This window comes from Nannospalax galili, unplaced genomic scaffold, assembly GCF_000622305.1.
Source record: "Nannospalax galili isolate Female #2095 unplaced genomic scaffold, S.galili_v1.0 scaffold1270, whole genome shotgun sequence".
In the NCBI taxonomy this organism is placed as follows: domain Eukaryota; kingdom Metazoa; phylum Chordata; class Mammalia; order Rodentia; family Spalacidae; genus Nannospalax; species Nannospalax galili.
In genome coordinates this window covers 98,276-112,332 of record NW_008328301.1, presented here as the reverse complement: position 1 = coordinate 112,332, position 14,057 = coordinate 98,276, and the positions used below count along the sequence as shown (strand labels likewise).

Below are 14,057 nucleotides of genomic sequence, written 5' to 3'. Positions count from 1 at the left end.
GGACTGGAGGGGACAGGGGTAGGGGCTGGAGGGGACAGGGGTAGGGGCTGGAGGGGACAGTGATAGGGGCTGGACCTGGTTTGGCCATGGCTGGATGCAGGGTGTGCTAGTTTCATTTCTGTTTCTGTGATAAAGTATCCTGACAAAAGGCAGCTTAGAGGAGGAGAACGTGTTTATTTTAGCTCAGTTTCAGATTATGGTCCATCACAGCTGGGAAGTCAAGGTGTGCAGCACTAGGGAGGCCAGCCTGGTCTATATAGTGAGCTCCAGGCCAGCTGGGGCTACAAGAAGACCCTGTCTCAAAAAGTCTAAAAAAAAAACCAAACAGCTAGTGGCATCACATCCACAGTGGAGCAGAAAGAAATGAAACACACATGTGTAGTGCTCAGCTCGCTGTCACTGCAGACAGCCCAGGACACACACAGGAAATGGTATTGCCTTCAGTGGGCTGGGTCTTTCCATTTCAACCGATTAAGAAAAAATGCCCTCAGGCCAACTGATCTAGAAAATCCCTCTTTGAAACTCTTTATAGGTGATTCTTGTTGCAACTGGTTGACTATTAGAGCTAAGCATCACACAGTGCCAGGAATCCAGTCAATACAATAGGGGCCAGATATCCTTTCCTGCATTTCAGTTCAGAGCTAATGGGAATGTCATTCTGCTGGCCAGACACCTTACACAGCACCCTCTCTGTGCCTGTCCCTGCACCAGACACAGGGAACACGAAATGCGCTGGGAGAATAATCACAGAAAAGTCTGGTGGAGACTGTCCCTGGGGCCCAAAGCACTTCTCAGAAGTCAAAACTAGAAGGGGCAGACCAAGCTGACAGTAATGTCACAGGTTAGAGTGATGGTAGGACGAGGGCCCGGCACCTGGGATCCTCAAACAGAGCTATGCAATTGAGCCAAGGGTGACTCTGAAGGGACAGGCGGTGCCACCAAAGTGGCAGAAGGCAGAGTGCCTGGGGAAGCTGGTGGAGTCCCACCCTCGGGTAGGCAGGGGCAGCGTGCCCAGAGAGCCCCAAGGAACTTCCCAGGGCCCACGGAGGCAGGCAGACAGGTGACAGGAGGATGAGTCGGCGCTGGGCCGCTCTGTTTGTGCGGGAACTAGCAGGGAGCTGCGGAACCCACGTGCTTAAGCCTCCAGGGCTGCCCCACGGGCCGCCCCTGGAGGATGTGGCCGCTGGCCAGGCCACCAGCTGAGCGTGTTCCCTCGCTTCGAGCTGCACCACGCACACCACACACGCTCACCACCCCGCGGTGGCGGAGGACTGGGGACACTCTAGGGAAGGGCGACAGGATCTGGAAAGACACGCCTCCCACTGCTCAGCCCGCGCGTGCACACATGGGCGGAAACCAAAGCGTAACCTAGAACTGTCGGTGGCTCCAAGGTCCACAGGGTGCGCGGAGCAAGGAACACAGAATAAGCCCCGAACCCCAAAGCGACCAGTGCAGCAGGGCAGGCCCGGAACTGCCAAGGCAGAAAGCCAGGCAGTCGAGACCACATGGCACGTGCAGGGGACCCCTAGCCAGCGGTCGCGCCCCAAGGCGCACACGGGCTCGCCCAGAACAGGGGTCTCTGATTCCCTTATATCCCAGCCGGAACGGCCCCCAGCCAGGGCCACCCACTGGCACTCGTCCAGAGGCCCAAGTTACTGTCCCTTTGTCCCGACCCCCAGGACTGCGCCCGCGCCGGCGCCCAGGAGGATGCCCGGTGCGCCGCTGCGTCCGGCGCCCCCGCGGCCCCGCGGAGGGCGCCCCCGGGGGCCCGGCGGTGCGCCGCCGCCCCCCCCCCCCCCCCGGGGGCGCCCCCCCCCCGGCGCCCCGGGGGGGGGGGGGGGGGGGGAGGCGGGGGACGGGACGCCGAGCTCTTACCTCTCCGCCGCATAGTGCCCAGGCGCCTTCCTCCCGGTGTAGCCCCGGGCCGGAGAACCGGGCAGCAGGATCGCAACGCAGGCGGATCGGAGGAGCAGTCCGGCCCACATGACGCCCAGCCGCGGGTGTCCGGGCTGCGCTGGGCTCGGGCGCCGCGCACCGGAGGGGGCTGTCGGCCCTGGCCCCTCCTCCTGGAGCGGCGGGGAGCCAAGCAGCGATCTGATCGCCCCAACTGGCAGGAGGCTGAAGGACGCAGAGCGGAGGGCAAGGGCCCGCGGAGGACTGCCGGAGCGGGGGTCCCAAGCACCTAGGAGCGAAGCACACAAAAGGAGCGGAGCCCTCCAGTGCCTCTCCCGGAGGCGTGGAGCCCGGGGCGGGAGCAAAGATCAGGGACCCCGAGGGCGGAGTTTCACCCTCGGCCCACACCCCGCAGCCTGAGTTTGGAAGTCGCGCCTTCTGCAGAATGGCTGAGGGCTTCAGACCGAAGCCTGGGTTGAAAAGAAACTTGGGAATAAATAAGGCTTTTGCGCCAGACGCTGCGCACGTTGCCTGTCTGGTTGGAGCCGGATCCGTCTGTATTCTCAGGTGAGATTCGTGGCCATTCAAACTCAGGACACCGGGTTTCACGCGGCTAGGCAATTTCCAACCCTCCCCAGCCTACTAGCAGGGCTGGGCGCGCGTATTGGTGGGTCAGCCCGCCCGGTGGCCAGAGGGCACTAGCCTATTTGGAACTCACACGCTATTTGGGAGTCAAGTGGTCGGATGGGCAGCTTCCTGCCCCACCTGGGAGTTAAAGAAGCAGTGGGCAGTTGGCAAAGGAGCGCGGACACAGAACAAGGAGGCTGCATTTTGGCCCCTTTTGCAGCTGGCCCAGGCTGGGAACAGGTTTAGGTGGGGATTTGGCAAGGTTTGAAGCACCTCACGCTAGTTTTTAAAAATAATTACATTTGGGGCTGGAGAAATGGTTCAGCGATTTAAGAGCACTGGCTGCGCTAGCAAAGGACCAGGGTTTGGTTCCCAGCACCCACATGGTGGTTAACAACCATCTGTAACTCCAGTTCCAGGGGATCTGACACCCTCTTCTGGCCTCAGAAGAGGCCATTGCATGCAGGTGGTGCCCTTACATACATGCAGGCAAAACACTCATAGAAGTAAAAAATTAAAAAATAATTGCATTTGTCTGAAAACAAACCCAAGTCCTTTTGTTCTGCGTCAGCCTGTCCCTGAGATCCTTGACACTGGTGACCAGAGTGTAATGTAAGTGTAAACTTGGACCTGGACACTAGCTGTCTACCCACCCTAACTGTTAACTTGGGTGTTTGATGCTTGTTAGCTCATGGCACATTGAATTTGCAGTAAGGGGGAAAAAGCCTTAAGAGCTTTTTGTTGTTGAGGTGTGATGATTAATCTGTCCACTGGATTTAGAATTATCTAGGAAACTAACCTTTGGGTGTGTCTGTGGCTTTTCCTAGGTTGGGTTTTCTTGTTTGGTTTTGTTTGGGGATTTTTTTTTCTTTTTTGGTTATTTTTTTTATTTTTATGACTGTTCTGTCTGCATGTATGTATTAAGTGCAGCCGTGTCATGTGATGCCCGAGGAAAACAGAAGACAGTATAGGATCCCCTGGAACTGGAGTTATGGATGGTTGTTAGCAGCCATGTGGGTGCTAGGATTCAAACCTGGGTCTTCTGCAAGAACAGCCAGTGCTCTTAACCACTGAGCCATCTCTCCAGTCTCTTGTTTCTTGAGGTAGGGTTTCACTATGTAGACCAGGCTAGCCTCTGAGTGCTGGGATTAAAGGCATGTGCCACCATGCCCAGCTGGTTTCCAGGATGGTTTGAGTGTCAGATACCCACTGAAAATGTGGGTGGTACCATCACACGGGCTAGAGTCCTGGGCTGAATAAAAAGGAGACCGTGAGCTGAGCACCAGCATTCGTTTTGTTTCCTGATTGCTGATGCAATGTGACCAGCTGCCTCATGCTGCTGGCCCTTTCCTTTCCCTGCCATAATGGACTGTACCTTCAAACTGTGAGCAAGAGTAAACCCTTCCTTAAGTGTTGTCAGGAATTGCCATAAAGAGAAAACTAGTACAAGTTCTGTGTTGACAGCATGAAGCAGAAGCTGCCAGTCATCTCCCTATCTGTACCTGTATCTGATTTCTTTTTAATTATTTTTATTTTATGCTGAGTGTATTGCCTGAATGTATGTTAAGTGTACCTGTGTTGTATAAGACACAGCTTCAGATTCCCTGGAACTGGAGTTATGGACAGTTGTTAGCCACCATGTGGGTGCTGGGAATCGAACCTAGGTCCTCTGCAAGAGCACTCAGTGCTTTTAACCGCTGATGCCAGCCCCATGGCTGATATTTATAGATCTTCACATTTGGACCTAAATCTCATGTGGTTTTGGCCCATCCTGTAATCTAGTCAAGTTCAAGCAAGCAGGTTGCCAAAGATGAATGTGACTTCCATGTGTGTGCATGCTTGCAGTCATAAGAATCTTCAGACACCTAAGGCATCTTTTTCGCCTCAAGCATCCAGAGGCTGTACTTTTCCTTTCCACTGCCATTCATGTCCACAAGGTACCCCTTCTTCCCAGCCCTGGGAAGCTGATTCTAAAACTCAGAGGGGTCACACAGGATGAGTTCACTTTGCACAGCCCTCATGGCTGGTGCCATCTTCTGCTCACCTCAGTTCCCCTCTGCTGCCTCCATTCTTGGTTGTACTTTAGGTACTGTACCCTCCTCCCTGCAGCATTCATTCCTTGGCAGGGTTTGATCTACATTCCTCAGTGACAGGTAGAATAGCAAAATGCAGCCTTGTGCCTAAGAAAATCCCCATCTCCTCAATACGAAACTGAATACAGAGGTGGGAAATTCCCTATGCACTTTTCTGAGCTGCCCTGCACTTCATACCCTTACAGGTTCTTTATGCACTGGCATCCACCTTGCCCCCATTTTCTCTTCCTTGCCTTGTTTGGCCCTAGGCTCAGCTTGAGTCTTTCACCTCCCAAATGGTCAACTTCAAGGACCAGTATGGGTGTATCCCTGATGTTCCTTGGAACTTCCTTCCCTACTGTTTCTGGGGTTTGTAGTTTCTCAATAACAAGAGACCCTCGACTGAGGGCAGAGAATCCAAGTGACTGACTGTAGGATGTGATGCTGGCCTCTAGCCTGAGACCTTTCCCAAATGATTGTGTGATGAGCCATTGTTTCTCCACCAAGGTCCCTTTGTGCAGAGGCCTGGAGTGAGGCCAGCTCATCGGTGCATGGATGTGTCTGCACAGCTGACTGGAGCAATGCTCTGAAGATGGCCTTTCACCCCGAGAGGTGATTAGTGGTGTTTAAGAGAGTATCTGGGAGTGTGAAGGCAGGACACCAACTTCCAAAGGGTTTCTGGAATTCAATTAATTGAGCATACCCAAACCAAAAACCCATTAGACTGCAGATGTAGCTAATGGTAGAGCAGGCCGTGTTCAATCCCCAGCACTCCTCCTCACCCCAAATCAAGCAATTTTGTCTTTATCGCCTTTTTCTTTCTTGAAGCACTGAACTGAATCAGCCTTTGTGTGGATATCCTCATACAGCACAGCAACCATATTTCAAGGAATTGAATATCAGAACCTTAGTGGAATGAGTCTGCCTGGCTCTGTATGAGGAAGAAATGATAACAATCCCACCCAAGGTGTCAGAACCTGAGCAGGATGCCTATAGGAAACAAACAGCAAACTGCCAGGACTTCAGATTCCAAGTTCAAGACTAAGGTCAATGATAACTCAAGGGAGTGGGTCTCAGTGATGACAGGCCACTAAGGAGCCCCAGAATGGCCAAGTGTGGTGGCGCATACCTAGGAATCTAGCACTCTCAGTGGACTTAGGGGGATCATGAGTTCAAGGCCAGCCTAGGCTAGAAAGCAAGACCCTATCTCCAAAAAGTCAAACACACACATACACACACACAGAGCGCACCAGAACATGGTGCCTTATGCCTGTATTCCCAGCACTTGGAGACTGAAGCTAACCTGGACTATAATTCCAGACCAACCTGGGCTATATAGTGTAAGATCCTGTCTCAACTCAGCCTTTAAAATAACAAACCCACCAGGCATGGTGGTGCACATCTCTAATCCCAGCACTCAGGAGGCAGAGGCAGGCGGATCTCTGTGAGTTCAAGGCCAGCCTGGTCTACATAGTAAGTTCCAGGAAAGCTGGGGCTACAGGGAGATCCTGTCCCAAAAAGAGAAAAAAAAAAAGAAAAAAAAACCACCAGAGAACCATCACCCAGCACATTGCTTTTGCTCCTGGTACCTTACAATCAATCTGCCTGTGTAGGGATAAGATTAAAAAGATAACCACAATCTGGAGCCTGTTGCTTGCCTGCCTCATTAAAGTTGGTCTCTGGCATGGAGTCAGGCCTTCATCAAACGCAAACCGTGATTTTAAGAATTCAAATTCCTGCACACTTCTCCAGTCTTGACAAGATTAATGCATCTCTGAACTCTCACCAGAGGTTTCCATATGCAGAAGATGGTGATAATATAGAAACCTACAACTGGCCAATGTGCAGAGAACGAGAGGCCACAGTACTTAGTCCTAAATAGGACACATATATCAAACTCCCACCTCCCAAGGCTCAGGGGTCATTGCAGAACAGGGGTTGGGAAGACTATAAGAGCCAGAGGTGGTGGATGACCACAAAGAATAGTTTTCCAGACTGCTGTCGTATGAACTCAGAGCAATGGTGACAGCATGCACAAGTCCCATGTAAGCTCAAACCAGACAAATCCCAGCAGACGTGAGGAAGTGGGTAAGAAACCCCAACCCAACCTAAGGAACTTTCGGCAACTGATGACCGCTGAGAAGTGGGAACGGTTTCTTTTGAGTATGGGACTGTTGGTAGGTTAACTAGGTTCCAGTGGATAGACCCACACTAAAGGACATTTGGGGACACAAATCAGACTCTATAGGCTGCATTATATATTATGAGTACATTAAACTGAGTGAAGGGGGGGCAGTAAGGGGCAGTGCAGATGGTGAGAGATCTAAACACCATCAAATTATACTGCACAAAAAAAAAATCACAAGAATTCAATTAAAAAAATTTTTTTTTAAAGAATTCATATTGGGGCTGGAGAAATGACTCAGTAGTTAAGAGCATGTACTAGTCTTGCAGAGGACAAGTGGGGTTACCAGCAGCCACATCAAGCAGCTCACAAATCTAGGGGATCTGACAGCTCCGTTTATAGCACCTGCATCCACATTAACATGCTCACACACACAAACACATAATTAAAAATAATGAAAATAAATCTTAACTTACAATTTAAGTAAACTCAAATCACAGGCATTTCAAGCTCCAACTGGAGCTTTAGACATACAAATTATTCCTTCTCTGAAGACCTCAACTCTCAGAAGTCCCAGGAGAGTCATAAGGGGCGGGGGGCAATAAAACAGTGTCTCCAGGGAAGAAACCTTACTAGGAAGGTGTGCTGGATAGCTTTAGTGTCAACTTGACACACCTGGGTTGAAGGAGCTTCAATTGGGGAATTGCCTCCATTGGACTGGCCTGTGGCCAATCATGTCTCTGAGGCATTTTCTTGATTGTTGAGTGATGTGGAAGGGCCCAGCCCACCGCGGGTAGTGCCACCCCTGGACAGGTGGGCCTGTGTTGGATAAGAGAGCAGGCTGAGCAGGGGCCAGGGGAGCAAGCCAGTGAGCAGAGTTCCTCCAGTCTGTGCTCCAGCTTCTGCCTCCAGGTTCCTGCCCGGAGTTCCTATTGTGGGCCCCCTGATGAACTGACTCAGGAGATGTAAGCTAAATAAACCCTTTCCTCCCCACATTGGTATCGGTCAGAGTGTTTTGTCAAAGCAATGAAGAGAAGGCTCCCCAAAGCTAGGATACTTCCTTGCCCTTTCAAGTTAAGATCTCTCAATACCATAGCTTAACTTGAAACCACAATTTTCCTTACACTGTAAGAAAGACTAGTAAATATGCCCAGGCCCAAGCCTGCTCCACTATTAGGTCAGAGCAGCCTTTATTTTCACAGGCAGAAATATGGGCCCAACCCATGCTGGACTAAGGTGACTCTCAAATAGGTGCCCTATTCCTGTACTTTCATATCCAAAAAGCATTGCAGGCTCACTTGATTAGACCAGAAGAGTAAAATATCCCAGCAGGAAGCAGGGAGGCATGGGAGGAGGTCCCTGGTGACCAAGGAGCAGCACCTGGGGGCTATTGGTGCAGTGTCCACACAGCTGGCCATACAATGACAGGAAAGGCAGCCCAAGTGGCCTTGACTGGCAGGTTACCAGCAGAAGCAACCAAACAACTGCTGAACTTTAAGAACTTGACATCATCATCCTCAGAATTTCACCCAACAGGTGATGGATGGGTAGCAGCTGCCACATAGCAGGGGACAGCACTTAGGTCAGTGATGAATGGACAGAGTACACCTGGGATGCTGGAGAGCTGGGCAGAGGGGAGAAGACAGAACAAATGCATCTTTCTTCTTAGATTCTACTTTATTTGGTAAAATTCAGAAACTAACAACCAATTCACAGCCCCCTACCCTCCTTCTCTGTGAAGAAGGGAGTTCCCCGAGACAAAAGGGCTGTGGCTTGGGGATCATCCACCACCCCAGGTTTCCACTCAGAATGCTCATGGCCTGATAGGCTTCCAGGCTGATGTTCTCAGAGGCAAGAGAAGAAAGCAAAAGGAAGCTCTCACTTCAAGACAATGAAACCCTCCCAACCCTCTTCCCCCACCTCAAACTCCCCAAACCACAACCTACATGAAGACAGCAGAGAACAAAGCATGAGTGTGAGACATTGCACACACATCCACACGCGCACAGAGCTTTGTCTCAGCCAAAGGGCTAGAAAAGCCCCATCCCCCTCCCAGAAGGCGGCCAACTGGCAATGCCACTAAAGGCTTGGTGGTCCAAGGTGATGGCTGGAATCATGTTAGACTGGTAAAAATCCAGGGAGAAAATATTCCACCTTCAGCCCATTCCTAGGTCTCTAGTGAACTGGTTTTAGTTCTAGAAAGCCCTGTTTCCACACAGGTGAGCTGTGGCTTTGGGGTCAGCCAGCTTGGGGAAGGCTTCCCATGGCCAGGAAGATAATGTGAGAAGGAGGGGAGGGGAGGAGAGCAGGGCCCCTGGGGAGGGCAAGGAAAGAAGCCCCAGCTCTTGGCTAATGGATCCGAGTTAGCTCCTCCACAACTTTGATGAGGTCGTCTGCAGTAGCCTCCCGCTTCATACCACTGCCATCGTCATACTGCAACAAGACAAGAAAGCCATGAGGGACAAGGTACTGTATGTACCTCAGCAGGCAGGCAAATGCCTACTGGCTACCACTGCCACAGGAAGGAGAAAGAGCTCACCAGAAACCCAGCCCAGGTCAACAAAGCTGGCTCTGAGACCTCCACTGGTGAATATCCCCTCCCAGAGGCACTCCTTCACAGTTAAGTCATACCCCAAACTCCAGAATTGGGGAAACTTGTTTCCTGAGGATCCTAACCCTACCTCCCACCTTCTAGTCTTGCCAGAGAGCCCCTCATGTGAAGAGCCTAACACAGAAAGAGTGCCTAACACACTGTCTGAGACACAGTAAGTACCAACAAGTCTCAACTATACTACCTTGCCCTCACACTCCCCTACCAGGTAAGAGCCACACAGGGCCACTGGCCCCATGAATCCCACAAGAGGAGCCTGGAGTCCTCAGTCTCCTGGAGGCCCCATCTGTGGCACCTGTTTGAATGGCCTAGCGTAAACACTGCACAGCTTACTTGTAGGTTTGCCACAACCTCCTGCATCTTGGGACGGCTGATATCCAGGAAACTCTCAATCAGGTCCCCATCGATGAAGCCTGTGGCCGGTTCTGTCTTTCGCTCAGTGTGAAAGGATCTCCAAGTAGACAAGTGAATTAAGGAAGAATGTAGCTGATCTTCAAACATCCCTGCTCTCACTCTTCCCCACTTCTGAGCAAGAGGGAGACCACCAGGGTGGAATAGGAAACAATGTTTCTACTGAAATTTCTATTACTTTTGGATATTTTTGTAATCGAAAGAAACAAAGAATTATTGCTTGATTCAATGGTTAAGATAAAGCCCAGACAGATATGGATGTTCTCAAAAAGTGTTCCAGGTAAATTCGATGTCTATGCCACCCATCTAAGTCTAACCCCCAAGAGATTCCTGAACAAATAAACTGATGCTTAAAAAGCCAGGAGATGCCCAAAGTCTTGCTAGCAAGCAAATACCCAGACCAAGAGCCCTCCCTGGACCAGCCTGACAGGCAGGAGCTCCTACACACCTAGCCTAGGAAGACTCCAACTGCTCCTGTACAAGATAGGACTCCAGTGTCCCTAGATGGTTAACTCCAGTTTCTGGAGTTTTAGCTTCTTCCCCCACCCTTTTTTTTGGGGTACAGATTTATTTTTATGTGTCTGTGTGTTTTGCCAGAAGAGGGCATTGGATCCCCTAAAACAAGAGTTTATAGAAGGTTGTTAGCAGCATGTGGGTGCTGGGAACCAAACCCAGATACCCTGCAAAAGCAGCCAATGCTCTTAACCGCTGAGCCACCTCTCCAGTCCCACTCTCCTATTCTGATCCTTGAAAGCATGTGCTCCTACACTGTACCTGAGCTGTGAGGTAGGCCTGTAGAGGAACTAAACTGTAAACTCCAAGATGGACTGTCACAACTTGCTAAATATGTGGAGATTCACTGCACCAGCCCCGTTTTACTCTTGGGTATGACTGAAATTTTTCACATTCAAAGGTTCAAAGGCAGGAGAAGGAGATGGTTCAGGCAGTGAGGTGCTTCCTGCACAAACATGAAGACCTGAATTTGATCCCCAGCAACACGTAAAAAGGTGGGCATGGCGGAACGTGCGTATAATCCCACTGCTGGGGAAATAGGGGGATCTCTGGACTCTCTGGCCAGCCAGCCCAGCCTAATTGATGAGCCTCAGGTCCCAGGGAGGCTGTATAAAAAACAAAGTGGACAGCTCCTGAAGAACAACACCTGAGGTTGACCTAAGGCCACCTATGCACACGGGCAGGCAACAAAGTTAATAAAACATCTCCAGAAGCAACTCATGACAAATACAGCTCTCTGTATGTGTTTCCCAACAGGGAGAGGCTCTAGAAAGGAAGGATATAAGGAGTGCTCAATCTTGCCCACACTTTTGATGACCTTATTGAGTCGGTTCTGCATGTCCAACAGGAGGTTGTACCAGCTCTCTGACAGTGAAGTCACCAGTCCTGAAGAAGGAATGGGGCAGTGAGCTGCAGAGCACTCCAGAGCGCACACCAAGCACTTTGTCACTAGGCAAGCCAGGGTCAAGCTTGCTGCAGCAAACTTCTAGGTCTGCCCATTTGCTTTTCCCTGTCCCTCCAAATGGAGCTTTCAGGCAGGAAGCCTGAGTATGTCTTGCAAGGGTGACCTTACCAATCATGCCATTGACCGTGCCAAAGAGGACCGAGCCCTGTGTTGGGGTAGAAGTCTCGCCCAGATTCTGCATGACCAGAGAGCCGTGGCAGAACACATTGACAAATTCGCCCAGGTGGAAGAGACCAACTTCCTGCAGGTGCTGCCGCTCCTCATCGGTAGTGGCAGCGCTGAAAAGCATGAGATGTCACCCACTTCCTCAACAAGCCTCAACATGGGACCACATGGGGCAGATACTATGTGCTGAGTATCCTGGGGAGCCCATCTGGACGATTGTGATTCTTAGAAAGGAAATTCTCCCCACCAAGGGGCATGTCTGAGCCCCATACAACACCAACATCCTCAGCCCCATAGATCCAGAGGCCCAACCCAGTCACAGTTCCTATAATAGCCACTCACCTGTCCTTCTGACACACAAACAAATTAAAGGCATTCTCAGCCCCCAGGAAATTGTCATCATCCAAGATTTCTACTGCACTCATCCAGTTAGGATTGAAGTCTCGGGCAATCTTAAAATAGACAAAGTACAACAAAAAATTACAGGCAGTAGTTTGCATGACTCTGGTTCTGGAATTCATTTTACTTTTAGTCAGAAGCCAAGGCCCCACCTACAGAAGGTGTAGCCCTGTGTATAATAATGGTCATTCTAGAGATTCTCTCCTCTGCAACACTCTGGCTAACATAAACCATTTGGTTGCAATTTCTCAGAGATGGAGCCTACTTGATTTCAGATTAGGGGTGGGCAGTCTCTAAACCACTTAATGGACACATACTATGGCTCAGGGAGGACCCCCCCACACACACACACACACTGGGCTTAACTATCTTTTGCCATCCAACACTGACAAGAGTTGTGGTATAGCAAGAGGTCTATGTACTACCTCTTCAAAGTTTCCTTCCATGGGCTTGTAGGCAAGCAGCAGTACTGAGCGCATGAGGTCGCCCACAAGGATGAAGTCTCCCTTGGTCTTCAAGTAGAGGGCCATGATGTTGTTGTAGTGATTACACTCAGTGCGGAGTTCCTTCTCGATGGTCCACTCATAAAGCCGCACCTGGAAGGGCAGGTTTTATCTGAACCCAGCCTTTCAGGAACATCTGTCCCCCATTTGTAGCATTGCTCCCACAGGGCAGTGGCATTGGGAAATGGTCTACATCTGTACTAGAGTGAACAGTTTTTCCTTCAGTACAATATATTGCTGAATTATGAAAACAAATACATAAAACTAGGAATACAAAGTTTTCTTTTATGTAAAAAAAACAGTCCAAATTGGGGAGATAATAGTCTAAGTATAATACTATAAATACCCTAAGTCTCCTAGTGGGTTTGTTTTGGTCACTGAGCTACAGAAATATCTCTAGGAAGAAAAGATCCAACCATAATTTCCTGATGAAAAAACAAAAAGATCACCTTCCAACAAACTGCCTTTTTCTGAACCATTCTCAAACTTTGTACTTGTACATTCCTAAAACTTTTCATAACAGCTCAATGAGTAAAGAAAACAATGGGAAAACTCCAACAGAAACACGTGATAATTAAAGGAATCTGAAGAACTGGATTCTATGGCTGTGTCTGGCTGCACCAGGAAGGTAAAAGAAACTGCTGCTTCTCTTCTCCACTAATGTCCTTCTTTAATTTCAATCTCATCCTCAAAGACTGAAGATGCTTCAGAACCAGCAGTCATTTGGAGCACAGCCCAGGCTCCAATAAGAGACTCAGCTTGTCTGAGCTGATAGGCCTCTCCTGGCAGATCTTTCAGGGCCCAGGTAAACTCAACAGCCTCTGCACATCTACAAACTCCTTGGAAGAATATTTAGACCAAGCCACTGTCTCACAAGATTTTTTCAAAGAACCCTAGCTCCCAGATTTGCACTCCAAGAATCATTCAGGAGAAGTGCAATGGCTAGCCCACCTTCATCAGCAGGTCATTAACTACAGTCCCTTTGCCTCATTCTAACTGAAACATGGCCCTCCACAAAGCTTTGGCTTATCATTCCCTTCTTATTCACTAGGACTGGAAGGATCACCTTCTATGCACCCCCACCTGCTCCTTCAGATGTGCTTCCATGCTAAAATTCCCATCACCAGACCATATGCCCCTCACCCCTTGAAACGGCCACCTACTCTCACAACCCCCCATACAACATGGGTACAGTCCTTGGTGACTTTAATATTTATAAAAAAGGTCCCTGGGGCTGGAGAGCTGGCTCAGTGGTTAAGAGCACTGACTGCTCTTGCAGAGGACCCAGGTTCGATTCCCAGCACCCACATGGCGACTACAAACCGTCCTTAATTCCAGTTCCAAGGGAATCCAAAGCCCTCTTCTGACCTCTGCAGCACTGCACAACACAGGTGCACTCACATGCAGGCAATACACTCATTTTTTTAAAAAAAGGTCCTTCCTACAGATAAGAATTATGAAATTTGGGAGTCTTTTAGATAGACCCACTGAAGGGGAACCCCAATTGCCTTCCTTGCCCTGCATCCCTGTTCAGCAAGGAAGAAGCCAGAGCAGACTGCATCCCGATTCCCTATTGGCAATTTGGGTAACCTCTTCAGAGGATGGTGTGATTAAGAGTAAGAAGTAAGAACTGGCTAGGCAGTTAGGGTAAAAAAGACCCAAAGAAAAGTAGCCAGTTTCTTGGTTAAAACTCACAATATCCATGGGCCTCTTGCAACATACTCTGTTCCAAAGGCCAAAAATGTCTAAAGTATTTGGGAGCTTGTATCTAATC

General features: G+C 49.9%; 2 protein-coding genes across 5 annotated transcripts in view; both read right to left on the bottom strand.

Annotated features, from left to right (window-relative positions):
- The window catches only part of Vwce (von Willebrand factor C and EGF domains), a 30,645-nt gene extending 28,249 nt beyond the window's left edge, over positions 1-2,396 (bottom strand). For all 3 annotated transcript variants that reach the window (XM_008822458.3, XM_029556622.1, XM_029556659.1), the window contains exon 1: positions 1,876-2,396. In XM_008822458.3, coding sequence (XP_008820680.1) covers positions 1,876-1,985 — 110 coding nt within the window. In that variant the 5' untranslated portion in view covers positions 1,986-2,396. The remainder of the gene's footprint in view (positions 1-1,875) is intronic.
- A 5,979-nt stretch (positions 2,397-8,375) lies between these two features.
- The window catches only part of Ddb1 (damage specific DNA binding protein 1), a 29,474-nt gene continuing 23,792 nt past the window's right edge, over positions 8,376-14,057 (bottom strand). For both annotated transcript variants that reach the window (XM_008822339.2, XM_029556512.1), the window contains 6 exons: positions 12,206-12,376; positions 11,724-11,833; positions 11,325-11,494; positions 11,035-11,137; positions 9,662-9,785; positions 8,376-9,150 (listed from right to left, as the gene is read on the bottom strand). In XM_008822339.2, coding sequence (XP_008820561.1) covers positions 9,067-9,150; positions 9,662-9,785; positions 11,035-11,137; positions 11,325-11,494; positions 11,724-11,833; positions 12,206-12,376 — 762 coding nt within the window. In that variant the 3' untranslated portion in view covers positions 8,376-9,066. The remainder of the gene's footprint in view (positions 9,151-9,661; positions 9,786-11,034; positions 11,138-11,324; positions 11,495-11,723; positions 11,834-12,205; positions 12,377-14,057) is intronic.